This window comes from Panicum virgatum, chromosome 6K (genome assembly GCF_016808335.1).
Source record: "Panicum virgatum strain AP13 chromosome 6K, P.virgatum_v5, whole genome shotgun sequence".
In the NCBI taxonomy this organism is placed as follows: domain Eukaryota; kingdom Viridiplantae; phylum Streptophyta; class Magnoliopsida; order Poales; family Poaceae; genus Panicum; species Panicum virgatum.
Genome location: NC_053141.1, coordinates 16533890 through 16549364, shown reverse-complemented (window position 1 = coordinate 16549364; position 15475 = coordinate 16533890). Strand labels below are relative to the sequence as shown.

The window sequence follows — 15475 nt, the reverse complement described above, 5'->3', positions numbered from 1 at the left end:
TCAAATCAATCACATTACTTTTTATACTCCCAAACCCTAGCCTTTTTCCAAATCCTAATTGTTGTTCTTCCAGCATCTTGACGGCGTTTGAAGGCTGGCTTGCCGATCTCAGAGCAACCCTAGGTTCTGTAATCCACATGGTAAGGCCTTTGCCGTGTGTTGCACACAGCAAAGGGTATACGGCGAACAGGAATTGTCAAAGACGTCCTTTGATGTGTGCAGTTTATCGCACACACGGCAAAGACCAGAAGAAGTGGAACGGTGCAAAGATGACGTGTGGACCGGCACAAGGCAAACAATTTCTTTTGCCGTGTGTCGTGTAGCCCAGCACACAACAAATGGTCGTTTTGCCGTGTGCCCTGATGTTTGCTGTGTGCTACGACTTAGGCACATGGCAAACAGACTCTTTGCCGTGTGCCCGATATTGTGCAAACAGCAAACATCAGGTTTCTGGTAGTGGTGAGAAAGCCCCCTTGATGAACCTCCCTGTTGGTGGCTCCCACCGGGACAAAAGGCCCATGCACCCTCACCTGCCCAGCTAGCTGTTGGACCCGAGACTAAAGCGCTTATTGGTCCCGGGCTTAACATCAGCTAATACTAAAGTGCAGGATCATAGCCATGTTGTGAAGTAGTGGTTCCTATTTCGTTGTACCGGGCACAACTTTTTTTGGAGAATATAATATACTTTTTCTACACTCCGTGCACTAGACATTCTTTGATATCCTGCTTGGACTTCGCTGGTTCAAATCCAACACTAAGATTACATCGACACAAATAAATAGTCATCATGTTGTATCATCAATCCGGCATTATTCTTCATATATACAAATATGCAATATGTGTTGGAACACTTGGATGCAGCATATGAACTTATGGAGCTACACTCGTAGTTTGGGAACCAAGAGGAGCTTCTCCTTCCGGTGCATCACGAGCCCGAACTCCTCGGACATGTCAATGTCGCGCGCGTCCTTCCCCGCCGGCATCTCCCATTCGAAGCGGTGCACGAGGTTCGCCAGCATGACCTCGATGGCGGCCATCCCGAAGTTCATCCCGGGGCACTGCCTGCGCCCGGCGCTGAACGGCAGGAACTGGAAGTCGTTCCCCTTGAAGCCGACGTCTGCCGCGCTGCCCCCGTCGAGGAACCTCTCGGGGACGAACTCCTCCGCGTCCTCCCAGAAGCGCGCGTCCCTGGCGATGGCCCAGACGTTGATCAGAACGCGCACCCCGGCGGGGACCACCACACCGTCGACGCTGCAGCTTGCCATGGAGAAGTGCGGCGCAAGGAGCGGCGTCACGTTGCGCAGCCGGAGCGACTCCTTTATGACGGCTCTCAGGTAGGCCATGCCGTTCAGGTCGGCCTCGCTGACGATTTCTTGTCCCTTGGGCACGATGCTCCTCACCTCGGCTTGGAGTTTCTTCATTACGCGTGGCTTCTTCATGAGCTCAACCACGGTGTTCTCAAGCACCGTAGCTGCTGTGTCTATTCCCCCGAAGAACACGTCCTGCATGACCACATAAGTTCAAAACTCCTTTGCAATCAGGTTTCATGCCTGAACTAAATAGATTTAACAACCTGCTTCTTCTTAGTAATAGTATCTCCAACTTGCGGTTTCAATTACGAGGTGAATGTGAACTTACAAGCAGGATAGCTTTGATGCGCTCTCTGGTAAGGCCATACTCCTGCCGAACAGAGAGCAAGACATTTATGAAGTCGTCATCCTCGTCCTTCGGATCACTCGCCGCCGCCATCGATTCGTCCTTGCTCTCATGGTCATCGATCAGCCTGTCCAGCAGCTCGTCCCACCTCCTCCTCAATATCTCCGACTTGGCGCGAACCAACCTACTGAGCACGCCGAAGCGAGCGAGGAATGGGAAGAAGTCCTCGACGTGGAAGCCTCCCAGAAGCGGGGACGTGTCCACGACGAGCTGCCGGAACAGCTTCCTCCGGCCCTCGTTCCGGGATGATGACTTTCCCATAACGGCGCGGCAGGCCAGGTCGTTCGCGAACGAGCCGAGCAGATCGCCCACGTCCACTGCGGCGCCGGCGCCGGCCGCCTCGCCGATCTTGGCCATCACCGTGCTCACCTACCAAAGTCCAAAGCACACTGGTCACATATCTACAGCGTCAACTAATAAGAGTTGCTAACTTTTCGAAGGTATCTCTTACTTCTTCCTCGCGGGCGTGGCGTAGAGACTGCACCTTCTTGACGGTGAGCAGGTGCGTGGTGACGAGCTTCCTCGCCTGCCGCCAGTAGTCCCCGTGCGGCACGAAGCCAACGTCGGACGGGCCGTAGAGGAGGATCTCGGCGACTAGAGAGTGCGGCCTGGACGCGAACACGAGGTCGTGCGTGCGCAGCACCGCCTGCGCGGCGGACGGCGACGACACGACGACGACCGGCATGGCGCCGAGGCGGAGCAGCATGAGGTCGTGGCCGTGCTTCCTGGCGAGGCTACGGAGGGAGACGTGCGGGAGTGAGCCCACGAGGTGGAGGTGCCCGAGGATGGGCAGTGCCGGAGGCGATGGCGGTAGCTGGTCGTCTTGCTGCTGCCTCATCTTCCTCGCCCTCTTGGCAGCGAACGAGTAGCGTGCGAGCAAGATGGAGACCGGGAGGAGCAGCAGCAACAATGATCGTGGAGCCGTCAGCCATTCTCCGACGAGAGCAGGCGCTACAATCGGCGGGGGCGGCGGCGATTGGAAGTCCACCAACGTGAACTGGCTGTCCTTTGATCTTACGACGGTGGAGAGGCTCGCCACCATGGCAAGGAGAAGGAGGACGCCACGGTGAGACGACGGCATGGGATGTTCTGTGGACGTAGTGCGGCGTGGTAAGCGACGACCCAGAATGATCATTCTGTGAATCTCATCGGTCTCATGCTAGCATACTGAACTTGGATAGCTGAGTAGCTGATATCCACCACATATGTCCGGTGGATATTTTCCATAATTCGTACGGTGGTGGCTGAAACAGCTCTCCCTTCTCTGAAAACGATAGCGGAAAATGCATCTCTTTATTTCTGAAAAACGATAAAGGAAAATATATACGTACCCATGTGTTGCCACCAAATCCGACCGGCTGAATTTTGCTTTCACAACACACTATAAGCCTGGGAGCTCTGATTATCTCCAGTGCATACCCTGTTTTACGGTTCATGGCATGCCTGCCAATTTGACCTACAATCGATAAGAAAAAGAAATTTAATCAGTAATTCAAAAATGCGGGACGTCTAACAGGGAAAATAGTTTATTCTTACTCATGATTGACAACTCGACTAATGTTCACGATGGTAGCGCGGGTGTCGAAGAATCTCTTTGTATAGGACCTTATGGTCTCGTAGCGATCCTGTTTGCAGAGGGACAGGTCGTGTTGAGTGGCTGGTCGATGCATCAAGTGAAAGTTGTCGATGAATACGGCCTTCAAGTCTTCCCAGGAGTGGATGAAGTCGGACTTCAGACTTTCTAGCCAGGACAGAAGGGCCGGCACCAGCGCCATCAGGAAATAGATCACCTTTGTGGAACTTGAGCCCCCTGCAACCTCAATGGCATTCGAGTAGATACGAACCCATTGGTGTGGATCTTGCTTACCATCGTACTTTTGCAGGTTCATGGGCTTGAAGTTGGGCGGGTTCTCGGTGTAGGAGTTCTTCTGACTGAAGGGGGGAAACGGTCTGCCTCGTCCATTAGGTGCTCATGACGTCGAAAGTTGATGACTGTCCAGGCATCCCGGGTGGAATTGATGTGGTCGCAAAGATCGCGGTGCTGGCGATCGCGGCCTCGTGGAGGCCGGTCGTAGTTAGCGTCACTGTGTTGGTATCCGCCCTGGACGTGCTTTGGTCCTTAGGGTGGTTGCTGTAGTGGCCGCTGGTGCTGCTGTTGTTGCTGCTGCTGGTGGTGCACTTGTGCTGCTATTGAAGCACCTCTTGATTGCCCCTTGGTCTAGCTTGGCTTGCAGTGCGGCTAGCCTGAGGGCTAGTGCGCGGTCACGATTCTGGTGTGAGAGTATTGTAGAGATTGCAAAGGGTTCAGTCTATCGAGCTGATAGATTGTCTCCTTGGTGAGGAACCGGAGCCGACACATGTCTGATGTTGCTGGCAGGTGTTCTATGAGGAGCCCAGCCTTAGCCAAGTTGACCAGGGGTTGAAGAATGTAGGTCTGCCAACCGCATCGAAGTTGCTGTGGAGATTACAAGGATTGAGAGGTAGTCCCCCACGCGCACGAGCAGCGGTGCCCGTGCCCCTTGGTCTAGCTTGGCTTGCAGTGCGGCTGGCCTGAGGGCTAGTGCGCGGTCACGATTCTGGTGTGAGAGTGTTGTAGAGATTGCAAAGGGTTCAATCTATCGAGCTGATAGATTGTCTCCTTGGTGAGGAACCGGAGCCGACGCATGTCTGATGTTGCTGGCAGGTGTTCTATGAGGAGCCCAGCCTTAGCCAAGTTGACCAGGGGTTGAAGAATGTAGGTCTGCCAACCGCATCGAAGTTGCTGTGGAGATTACAAGGATTGAGAGGTAGTCCCCCACGCGCACGAGCAGCGGCATTCTGTCTGCAAAGGTTGCGCTTGCAATTCCTTTCTCTTCGCGCGTCATTGTCAACTTGGTGTTCATCCTAGGGAGCGTTGGTGGAGAGTTCATCGACAGAGATCTGATTATCGAGTTCGTCGGCGTACCGATCTGCATCATCACCCAAGTATTGGAGACTTTCTATGTAAATATGACAATCTGGGGATGACTTGTAGGTATTGCTATAGTCCGCTAGCTCTGTGTCGCCTGTTCCTTCTTATCCGGTTGGGGAAAGAGGCATGCCCTCCTGAAAGGGCAGGTCGTGGATGCATGCCACAAGGCGAGAGTCATCAAGTAATTTGGTGGGCTCAAAGCCCTTCCAATACACGAACCGGCCTTGCGATGTGGAGGTGATGGTCAGACCCAAATGACCGCCAAGGGAGGTGGTAGAGTCATCATCTGAGTCCGAGTAGTTATCGAAGACAAGAGCCCCCTCCCGATTGGTGGTGGCTTCCTCCCTTCCGATCTTGAGTAGTAGATCCAGGTCCTTCTCAAGCGCGGAGAAGGATGTAGAGCGTGTGACTGCTTGGATCGTGGCAGCTAAATTGCATAACCCAATTAGAGATCGAGTATGCTGCTCCTCTTATTGGATCAAGTTTGAGTCGGGGAACCAGGGTGCGAAACGCGTTGGAGTCGCCTATAAAACGGACTCCTCATCGATATGCCTGGCAAGGTGTGGAAGTAGAACCTCGTTGTGATTGTCGACGAATTCGTCAAGTTCGCCGTGAGATGATACTACTAAGGCCTCCGACTCCCTGGGGTTGGCTAGGTGTCTGTTGAAACCACCCAAGCCATTGGCGATGCAGACCCAGGAGCCAAAGACGAACGTTGTGCCCTCGTCGGGCATGACGTAGGAAAAGTTGAACGAAGGCATCGAATTATTCCGATGATCGTCGGCGAATTCCCCTGCCTAGCGCGCCAGTTTTCGGTGTTTAACCACCAAGCCCACCGAGGGATACCCCCAAGGTGGTTGATTGTAGGCAGGGACTCACCAAGATCCGAGCTCGAAGGTGCAAGGAACACGAAACTTAGATAGGCTCGGGCCGTCAAGAGCGTAATACCCTACATACTGTGTGTTGGTTTGTATTGACTTAGATATTATTATGTTTTGATGGGGTTATTGCCCGTCCTTATATAGTCTTAGGGGACATGGTTACAAGGAAATCCTAGTCTAATACTACACCAAGAGTCCTAGCCGAGCCCGGTCGAGTAGTTTCCTTGAATATCGACTAGTCCTACGACTAATCGGATAGTTACAAGAAGATAAGGTGCATGTCATACGCTATCCCGTATTTTAGAATATTCTACACCTATGAGCCATCCCGCTGCCCCAGGTCTGACAAATATCGAATCGAACCAACAAGCTTAGCTTAATCGAGCCACTCAAAGATCGGATCTAACTGAGATAGTCTAAGATGACAAGGCTAAGCAAAATGAGTCGGGCAATAAGATGGAATATGACACGGTATGGAATTTGACCCGAAGATCGCTAGATCTATCAGCTATAGAGATTCTGCAGGAAAAGTATTAGATAGCAGCAAAAAATCGCTAATCAACATTGGATAAATTGTGAAATCTAATAAAAACCCACAAACGATTGCACCTAACTGGGACAGCCTTATGAGCAGTTAAAAAGAGATTGATAACTAGCATATAAACTAAACGAAATTACAGTGACACGCCGGTAATCAAAACTTACCAAATCTGATAAAGACATTACTTACGAGTAAATCGGAGGTTGAACCCAACCGATGCAGCCCAATTCACTGAAGAATACATCAATTTCTACTCTACTCCTACTCCTATGGTTTTGGCGTGACGCCGAAAAGAAGTTTCATTGATGATGACTATTCTTTACAAATTTTTGAGGTGTATTTATAGCCCCAAGCTATGACTCCTAGTTTAACACGACCTTAACAAACTTGATGGAAAAGAAAGCCAAATCTTCTATATTTACAAGGATATTTAAAAACAAATTTAACTCCTAGATATATTCTAATGATGTCATCCTCTCGGCCAAATCGTGGCTTGTAATTGTGCCGCCTTAGGCCAATGTTTGATCGCACCTTGACCACGCTGGGCTCAGCTTTAAACAGGCCTTCAGCAATTCTGGGCGAACGGGCCATCGGCCTTTCTGGAAATTCCCCATCGGCTTGATTTTTACTTAACAAAATTATATTTGCAAAATTTTGGCATCAACACATATACCCCCAATTTTAGAATAAATAGTTTTGTCCTGATATTAATGCACACTTGATGATTTTCTCCCTAGAATCGTACATGATCTCAATCTCCACTACATTGATCAGTCTTTCCATATTACTCCGTCAACTCCTCAACTCTTGGAACCAGCCCTAATGCGCCTACTGTCCCATTCCCCTTCTCCATTAAATCGTTCGGTGTAACGCTTTGACTTACTCACCTAGCAGCCGGTTCACATCCCCCTTGGTGACAATAAATATAACCCTAAGGTAAAACTCGGCCGGGTGGGGAAAGACCGCCCCACCGGTATTAAGCTAAGAAGAAGCCTCGGCTTCCACGACCGAGAAAATCCCCGAACCCCAGTCTCGCCCAGACACTGGAACCGTAACCCCTGGCCATCATACCATCATCTTTTCCATATTTTCTGCATTCTCATATCATTTCTATTCAAGACCATGGCCAGCAACAAGCGTCCCGCAGAAGGAGCCAACCAGCCACTCTGCATTCACCTTCGCCACCAATGGTGAGAAGACAGCATTCGAGATACTAACACTTCGGATTATGTATGGGCATCTCGATGGCCGGCGAGGGATCCAGCGCAGTCTGCAATGCACCATCCTGTCGGTGCTTAACCTCCAAACCTACCACGGGTACCCCCGGGGTAGTTGACTGTAGGCAGAGACTCGCCGAGATCAGGAACGCGATGATGCAAGGAACACAAAGATTTAGATAGGTTCGGGCCACTGGAAGCGTAATACCCTATGTCATGTGTGGTTGCTTGTATTGTCTTGAGGGTTGATCAATGATCATGTGTTTTGGAGGGGTCCCTGTCTGCCCCTATATAGTCTGGTGGGACAGTATTACATGAAAAGTCCTAGTCGAGTACTATCAGAGTCCTTCTCAATGAATATTGGGTAGTTTCCTTGTATCGACTAGTCCTACTCCTGTACGAGTAGTTACAATATGGTAAAGCCTATCCCATGCGATGCTCTTTGCTCTAGAATATTCTACGCCTATATGCAATCCCGCTGCCTCGGGTCTGACACATCCCTAGCAAACTTCTACAATGGAGATGACGCTCGGCATTTCCCCCGTCAAATGAAGCAGGCCCATGACTGTTACTCCAAGGCGGCTCTTGAGTTTGGGTGTCTTGAGTTTTGCTTGGAGGCCACCCAAGCAGCTTTGTCGGGTGCTGAGGGTGAAACATCCACCGTTCTAGCAATGTTGGTTGACGCCAACGCCACAGTAGCAGGTCAGGTTTCTCTTCCGAACAGAACCTTCTCTTTTTGATGGTTTCCTTATCTTGATCATCTCTTCTTCTTCTTGGTAGCTCTGGAGGTCCAACTCCTGGCACATCAACAGGAGGCGAACGACATCACCATCGTGGTGAACGGGAGAGGCCTCTGCTTGCGGATCACCTATGGGACATCCCCAACCACGCTAGGGAGATCACCGGCCATGGACTCCGCAAGGGGGCTGCAACCACACTTGCTATGGTGCAGACCCAACTCGGACACGGGATCCGAAATATGCAACCCGTCTTCCCTAAAGGAGAAGGCCGAGGAGACTTCGAAGAGCTCGTTGATGAGCTTGATGAAGCCACTGGGGCCATCGGCAATAAAGTTGAGGTTGAGGTGTAGTCAACAAAGTCTTCTTTGGCGATTAGTTGTACATGAAAGACATCAAATAAACAATCCTTTGCACGTGTGAATATGTTTATCTTTCCGAATTCTTATTGACTTGCTGAATAATGTACTCGACGCTGACTTTTATCCCTTTATGATTAACTCAGCGTGTAAAACGACACTTTCTTAATATCAGTCATCAGAATATATATCAAATCAATCAACATTCCTTTACTCAGTGCTTCCCTATAGCTGATATATCAACATTCAACAATGATCCCTTGGACACAAACTTAATGGTATAATTTTTTTCCCTTAAGGCGACACGTATCGCGTCGGCTCTCATGAATTAGCCCAGACACTAGGGGAATATGTTTTTCAGATATGTTCCATTGAATACTTTGGCAAACCGTTCCCCTTCTAATGTCTAAACGATGTAAGCATTCCAAGGAAAACATTATCTAATCCGATATGGACCATCCAAATTAGGTGACCATTTTCCAAACCGGCCATCATTGGTCCCTATCAGCAAAATCAACTTCCAAACTAAATCACGTTCTCGAAATGCCTTTGGCTTGATCTTTTTATCATAATGTTTGGCAACTTTTAACTTATTCGCTTCAATATTTGCCAAAGCTCGTACCCGATAATTCACTAAATCCTCCGATTCGTTCATCACCAAATTCCTATAGTCATCAGTAGTCAACAGATTATGTAAAGCCAACTGCTTCGAACCAGTTTTCAACTCCCAAGGAAGTACTGCTTCATGCCCAGAAATCAACTGATAAGGATAAAAGCCATCCGATAAACCCATAAGGATTCTGATAAGAAATCATGCCACTTCCTCGAATGTTCATCAACCTTCCGTTTAATCAACTTGATCAAACTTTTGTTAGATGCTTCTGCTTGCCCATTGACTTAAGCATAATATGGCGAAGTATTTAGCAATTTGGTTACCAAATTAGCAGCAAGACTTCTGAATTCATCAAATGTAAACATTGTTCCTTGATCGATTGTGATTGTCTGCAGAACACCAAACCGATAAACTGAAAGGAATCGCAGCTCGTAGCATAAGAGGGGAGGGGGTGAATTAGGCAGGCTAAAAACCTTAACACAAGGCTCAAACTACAATTGCACAAAACTTAAACTATATCAAGCTACCTAGATGTGCAACTATAGTTCTTCTAGTGTGAAACTCTCGTCCCAAAAGAGTTTTGAAAAATATTGCCAATCCTAGCAAGATACTACACCAAAAATGTAAAGGTACAAAGTATCAAGTATGAAATACGGAAACATAAAGAGGGGATAATAGGAAGTGAACTCTTGACACAAGGATGTATCCCGTGGTATCAGTAGGTACTATACCACCCCTAGTCCACATTGTTGAAGCACTCAATCAAGAGTATCACTTCTCAGCCACCAAGTCTCTTCCGTGAACCTCTTGACTTGCCACCAAGGCTAGGCCACCAAGACTCACACCAAGTTCCCAGTCACCATGATCCCGCTTTCCACTAAGGATCTTTTTCACGAAGGATGGAGGTCTCCACGTCCCCGGCACCAAACCGTCTTTGACGCTACACACCAAGCCGGAGGGTCAATGACTTGCCGATGAGTCTCAAAGACTCCAAGGGGCCGGCACACCGAGATACAAGTTTGAGTTTCACTCAAGAACAACACACAAGGCTCAGCACCTTGCTCTCCTTCACTCTCGCATGAGCTCACCTAGCACTCACACTCTCAAGGAAGTGCTAAGGACTAAGAATGAGATCAATTATGATCTCTGGTTGCCTGGACGTCTTCTCTAGTGTGTGTAGCTTCTCTAGACAATAGCATCCTGCCAACCTCAGATGACTAAGGGTACACTACTACAAAAAGGGGTAACCGAGGCGCTTTGAAAACGCCTCGGAGGCGGGCAGGCTGGCAGCCCGCCTCTGTTAATGGTGGCGGGGCTGCCGGCCAGGCAACCGCCTTGGTTAACACATTAACTGAGGTGGGCAACCTAACCCAACCGCCTCGGCAGGGCCGGCCCTGGGGCAGTGCGCAAGGTGCGACCGCACCGGGCCTCCGAAAATCAGGGGCCTCCAAAAATTACTATGCTAAGAGATCTGTTAAATCACAAGTTATACTTGTGCTCGAGAGTTAACTCATTTAGGTGTTGAAATGACCCAGATCATCCAAATATTTGGCATGATCCTCTCCCAGACTTTATAATTTGTATTGTTGGGTATGATATCTCCATCTAGTTGAATGAATAAAGTAACGAGCTGTTTTGGGATAAAAAAAAGTTACAAGTGCCATCAAAGCCCAATTGCAGGTTTACATAGATAGTAGGCCTAATAGAGAGGAATCAATTGACAACTCATCCACCATCTACCAATTGCACGCCTTAATGCATCCTTGACTTCCTCGCGAGATGTCACCGCAGTCTACAGATCACCGATTCACCGTCTGCTTGTTATACCCGATTGCCAATTTGACTTCTTCTATTTTTATGGTAAATGGGGCCTCCATTTTTTTCTTGCACAGGGCCACCAAAAAGTTAGGGCCGGCCCTGCGCCTCGGTTAATAGTACATTAACCGAGGTGGTACGCCTTAACGCAACCACCTCGGTTAACTTGTCCTTTACCGAGGCTGTTTCATTAAACTGACCGCCTCGGTTAATTTTCCTATATAACAGCACAGCCCCCTCCCTAAGGCGGTTTCGTTAAACTGACCGCTGGCATGAGTACCGGTTTATCTTCATACCGATACTTTTGGAGTGGACCTAAGGCATGTTTTCTAGTAGTGGTTGGATGTGCGCGCCATGTCTCGTTGATGTTGGTTTCAGCCTTTCACGGACCCTAACCGAGTCCTACTGCTGCCACAGCTCAATTTTGGTTCTTGCCGCCAGATTTGTGCTTCTACTGCTCAATTTTGCTAGTGGATTTCAGGATTTTGCCATTGTTCTGAGAAAGAATTTTTGAAAAAAGGTGTGAATTATTATGGTAGAATTTGGGAGGACGCCGCAGCTTGAGTGGGTGCAAGTCAGGTGGTGGAGAAGATCTTTTTGTTGTTGATACTTGGTGGTGGATACGCTTGGCTGCACGCGGGCATGCGGATCCTGCAGGGAAGACTGACCTGTGGAACAATAATGGTACGTAAAAATTATCCAATAAATTCAGTGCTAACACAATATTAGGTACACAGTTACACAAACTTAGCGGCAATGAACAAACAAACCAACAAAGTAAGTTCTTATGGAGAGTATATTTCGACCAGTACACGCTAAGTATTTCTAAGAAATAAATAGTTTCACTATTAATCATTTCGGTTGATCACACTAACGCCTAACGGTATATACAGAACTCTAGGCATTATGTTGGAGTTCCACTTAGTGCCGTTGTAGCATCAGTATTCTAGGCCTCTAATTTTTCCTCAAACAATGATTCCTTAAAATGTAATAGAAATTATCACAGAATTATTTACTCGTTAAAAACACTAGCTCGACTGCTCGAGCAGAGTACTCTAGGCCATATTCTGTCAAAGTGGCTAGCATCCAAAGCAGCTGAGAGCAACAAGCAGCAGCAACAACATATTTAGCTTCTGTTGTGGATTGAACTACACTGGACTGCTTGTGAGAGGACCAAGACACCAAAGAAGAGCCTAGAAACTGACAAGTCCCCGATGTGGACTTTCGATCCAAACGACAACCGCCAAAATCCGCATCAGAATAAACACAAAGAGACAGAGTAGATGAAGCGGAGAACTAAAGCCTGAACTCAAGAGTGTATTTGAGACACTGATGGAGGTAGCTCTAGGTACCTCCCTGCCGAGTAGGGTCCCTGAATCCATGTGCCTACCCTGCTCGACTACTCGGCATAAACCACTCGGCGGACAGACACTCGGCTGGACGACAGAAGGGTTCTTTGCAGATCAGAATGAATGCTCAACAAAGATACCAGCAAATCTAGGAATCTTAACTGAGCGACTTTCTTGTAAACAGCCCTAATAGATCTCTTCCCTTACTTGTAACCCACGTTTCCTGGACTATAAAGGGGACGTGAGGGTATCCATAGAAAAAGCCTCTCCCCCCATCGCATAGCCACGCATCATCTTCCACCTCGGAAACCCTTATACAGCATCCAACAAGACGTAGGGTATTACGTCATCTTGACGGCCCGAACCTGTCTAATCTTTACGTCACCACGTAACCATCAATCTCTTGTCTCCGGAATCCTCCACATGAAACTCAATCCGACGGTTGGCGCGCCAGGTAGGGGGATTCGCAGGAGTCCTTGCTGCGAGATTGATGGCATTCAAGAGCAGCGTTTCAGCCTTTCACGGACCCTAACAGTCCTACTGGTGCCACAGCTCAATTTTGGTTGTTGCCGCTAGATTTGTAGATTTGTGCTTCTACTGCTCAATTTTGCTAGTGGGTTTCAGGATTTGCCATGGTTCTGAGAAAGAATTTTTGAAAAAAGGTGTGAATTATTATGGTAGAATTTGGGAGGACGCAGCAGCTTGAGTGGATGCAATTCAGGTGGTGGAGAAGATCTTTTTGTTGTTGATGTTGATACTTGGTGGTGGAGACGCTTGGCTGCGCGCGGGCATGCGGATCCTGCAGGGAAGACTGACCTGTGGAACAACAATAATGGTACGTAAAAAATTATCCAATAAATTCAATACTAACACAATATTACGTAACCAGTTACACAAACTTAGCGGCAATGAACAAACAACCAACAAAGTAAGTTTTTATGGAGACCAGTACACGCTAAGTATTTCTAAGAAATAAATAGTTTCACTATAAATCATTTCGGTTGATCACACTAACGGTATATACAGAGCTCTAGGCATTATGTTGGAGTTCCACTTAATGCCGTTGTAGCATCAGTATTGTAGGCCCTCTAATTTTTCCTCAAACAGTGATTATTTAAAATGTAATAGAAATTATCACAGAATTATTTACTTGTTAAAAACACCAGCTCGACTGCTCGAGCAGAGTACGAGTGGGGAAACGATAAGATAATTTGGAATGAATATTAGACAAAAGAGAGTTTCATACAACAATTAAACTGACTTGGATCTTTCTTAAATGAAAAAGATTCAACTATATATTTATCTGTGGCATACAACAATTAAACTGCGCAGATATATATATATCTAAATCTTTTAACAGGTATAACTGTCATATATTTTTTGTCTGTCCAAATTGGCATGCAAAGCTGCCTGTCGTCTCACCGAGCTCAATCTTCTTCTGGGAAAAACCTGCGCGCGCGGCGGCCAAACGTGCGTCCTTGTGGCGGTCATTTTATTCACTTATACAAATATATATAAATATAAAACTAGTATAGCTTCTTCATCTGAGCGCAAGCAGCTCATTGTGTCCTGCGTAACGTGCCCGTGGATTCACGGCTGCGTGGGCGTGTATGTCGGTACAGGCGGCGGGGGTGTTGTGCCGTATGTTGGTGGATACAAAGGGAAAGGGGGGCCGCCGTATGTTGTCGTCCGCAGCCAACAATTCTCGCTTCATCTTGTAACGAACATGGCACCATTTATATTATTTTGAGTGATTTTGATGATCGTATGACAACACAGTCAATGAGACTAACTGTTTTGTTGAGTGAACATTTCTAAATCTCAGGGATAAAGTAAAAAGGTCATACAAAGCAAAACACGAAGAAAGAACTCAAAGAAACGATGAATTGGACGAGTTCTACTGAAATCAGTAGCACCAGTTTAACCGATGCCTAAGCATCTGTGCATCCGATGGTTGTCGGAAGAACCGATGCCCTGGCACTTGTGCAAGTCTGCGTGTCTCTGGAGATCAAGGGAAGATCAAGTGAAGAAAGAATGTAGCACCGGTTGAACCGACGGTGTCAAGTCAAGTATCGGTACAATTAACGTACCATTGTCCAGAGACGATGTCAAGCGCACAGGAGCCAAGCCTTCACCACCGGATGAACTAACGGCCACCGGAGCAACGCATCGGTGCAATGACGTCAGCAGGAGCAACGGCTATATGATGACCCAGTGTGACCGGTTTAACCGACGCCCAATCATCGGTTAAACCGATGGCTTTGCATAAGTGTCAGAGACGCCAACGGCTACTTCAGAGCGCAGAGTGACCGGAAGAACCGATGCCCTATGCACCGGAAGTTCCGATGCCCTCGCAGAAAACTGGCTAACGGCTAGTATCGGCTCTCTTGAATTGGTGGCCTATATATACGCCTCACCCCGGCCATTTTGAGTTTGCTGGAGACTAGAGAGACCCCATACACATTGAAGAACACCTTCAAGCCAACCCAAATGCATATTGATCATATTCTTAGGTTTTAGCACTAGCTTTGTAAGTGTAAGTGCTAGATTAGCTCTTGAGTGAGTGAACAAGCAAAGTTGTGATCCTTGTGGCTGGTTCTAGAGTGAACCAAACTTGTACTTCAGTGCGCCGGCATCCTTGGAGCATTGATGGCTCGCCGGTAAGTCAACGACCCTCCGGCTTGGTCTGAAGCGGCGTCGACAATATTGTACGGGGACGGAGATCCCTCCTTCATGGGCAATCACCCTTAGTGGAAATCGGGACCAAGGTGACCGTGATTGTGTTCATGGAAGAGACTTGATTGCCGGAAACGATACTCTTTGTGAGTGCTTCAACAACGTGGATGTAGGGGCGCCTTTGTGGCAATCCGAACCACGAGATATATCTTCGTGTTAAGAGTTTGCTTCCTCTCATCCCTCCTTTAAGCTTCCGCATTTCATATTGCAATCTTTGTGTCTTTTACTTTCATATAGTAGTTTCATGATAGGATTGGCTATAGGTTGCTAAACTCTTTTGGGATGAGGGTTTCACACTAAGGTGAACCATAGTTGCACATCTAGATAGCTTTTTTTTTAATTTAAGTTTTGTACAAATTAGTTGGAACCATAGGATAAGATTTTAAGAGTACCTAATTCACCCCCTCCCCCTCTTAGGCTAGAGCACCTGATCACTTTCAATTGGTATCAGAGCCGGGACTCACTTCTCTCACAAAAAAGCCAATTCCATTGGTAAATTTGTGTTTACCGGCTCATTAGATCGGTAGGTTTCACCGCCTAGTGAGTTAGCTCTTAGAGGGA

General features: G+C 47.8%; 1 protein-coding gene across 1 annotated transcript; it reads right to left on the bottom strand.

Moving 5' to 3' along the window:
* Nucleotides 1–682: 682 nt before the first annotated feature.
* Nucleotides 683–2876, bottom strand: LOC120711902 (indole-2-monooxygenase-like). The gene is made up of 3 exons (XM_039997576.1): nucleotides 2168–2876; nucleotides 1639–2085; nucleotides 683–1502 (listed from the first exon to the last, which is right to left on the bottom strand). The coding sequence occupies exons 1-3, from the start codon at nucleotides 2849–2851 to the stop codon at nucleotides 879–881; spliced, it is 1755 nt and encodes a 584-aa protein (XP_039853510.1). The 5' UTR covers nucleotides 2852–2876; the 3' UTR covers nucleotides 683–878.
* Between the last annotated feature and the right edge of the window lie 12599 nt (nucleotides 2877–15475).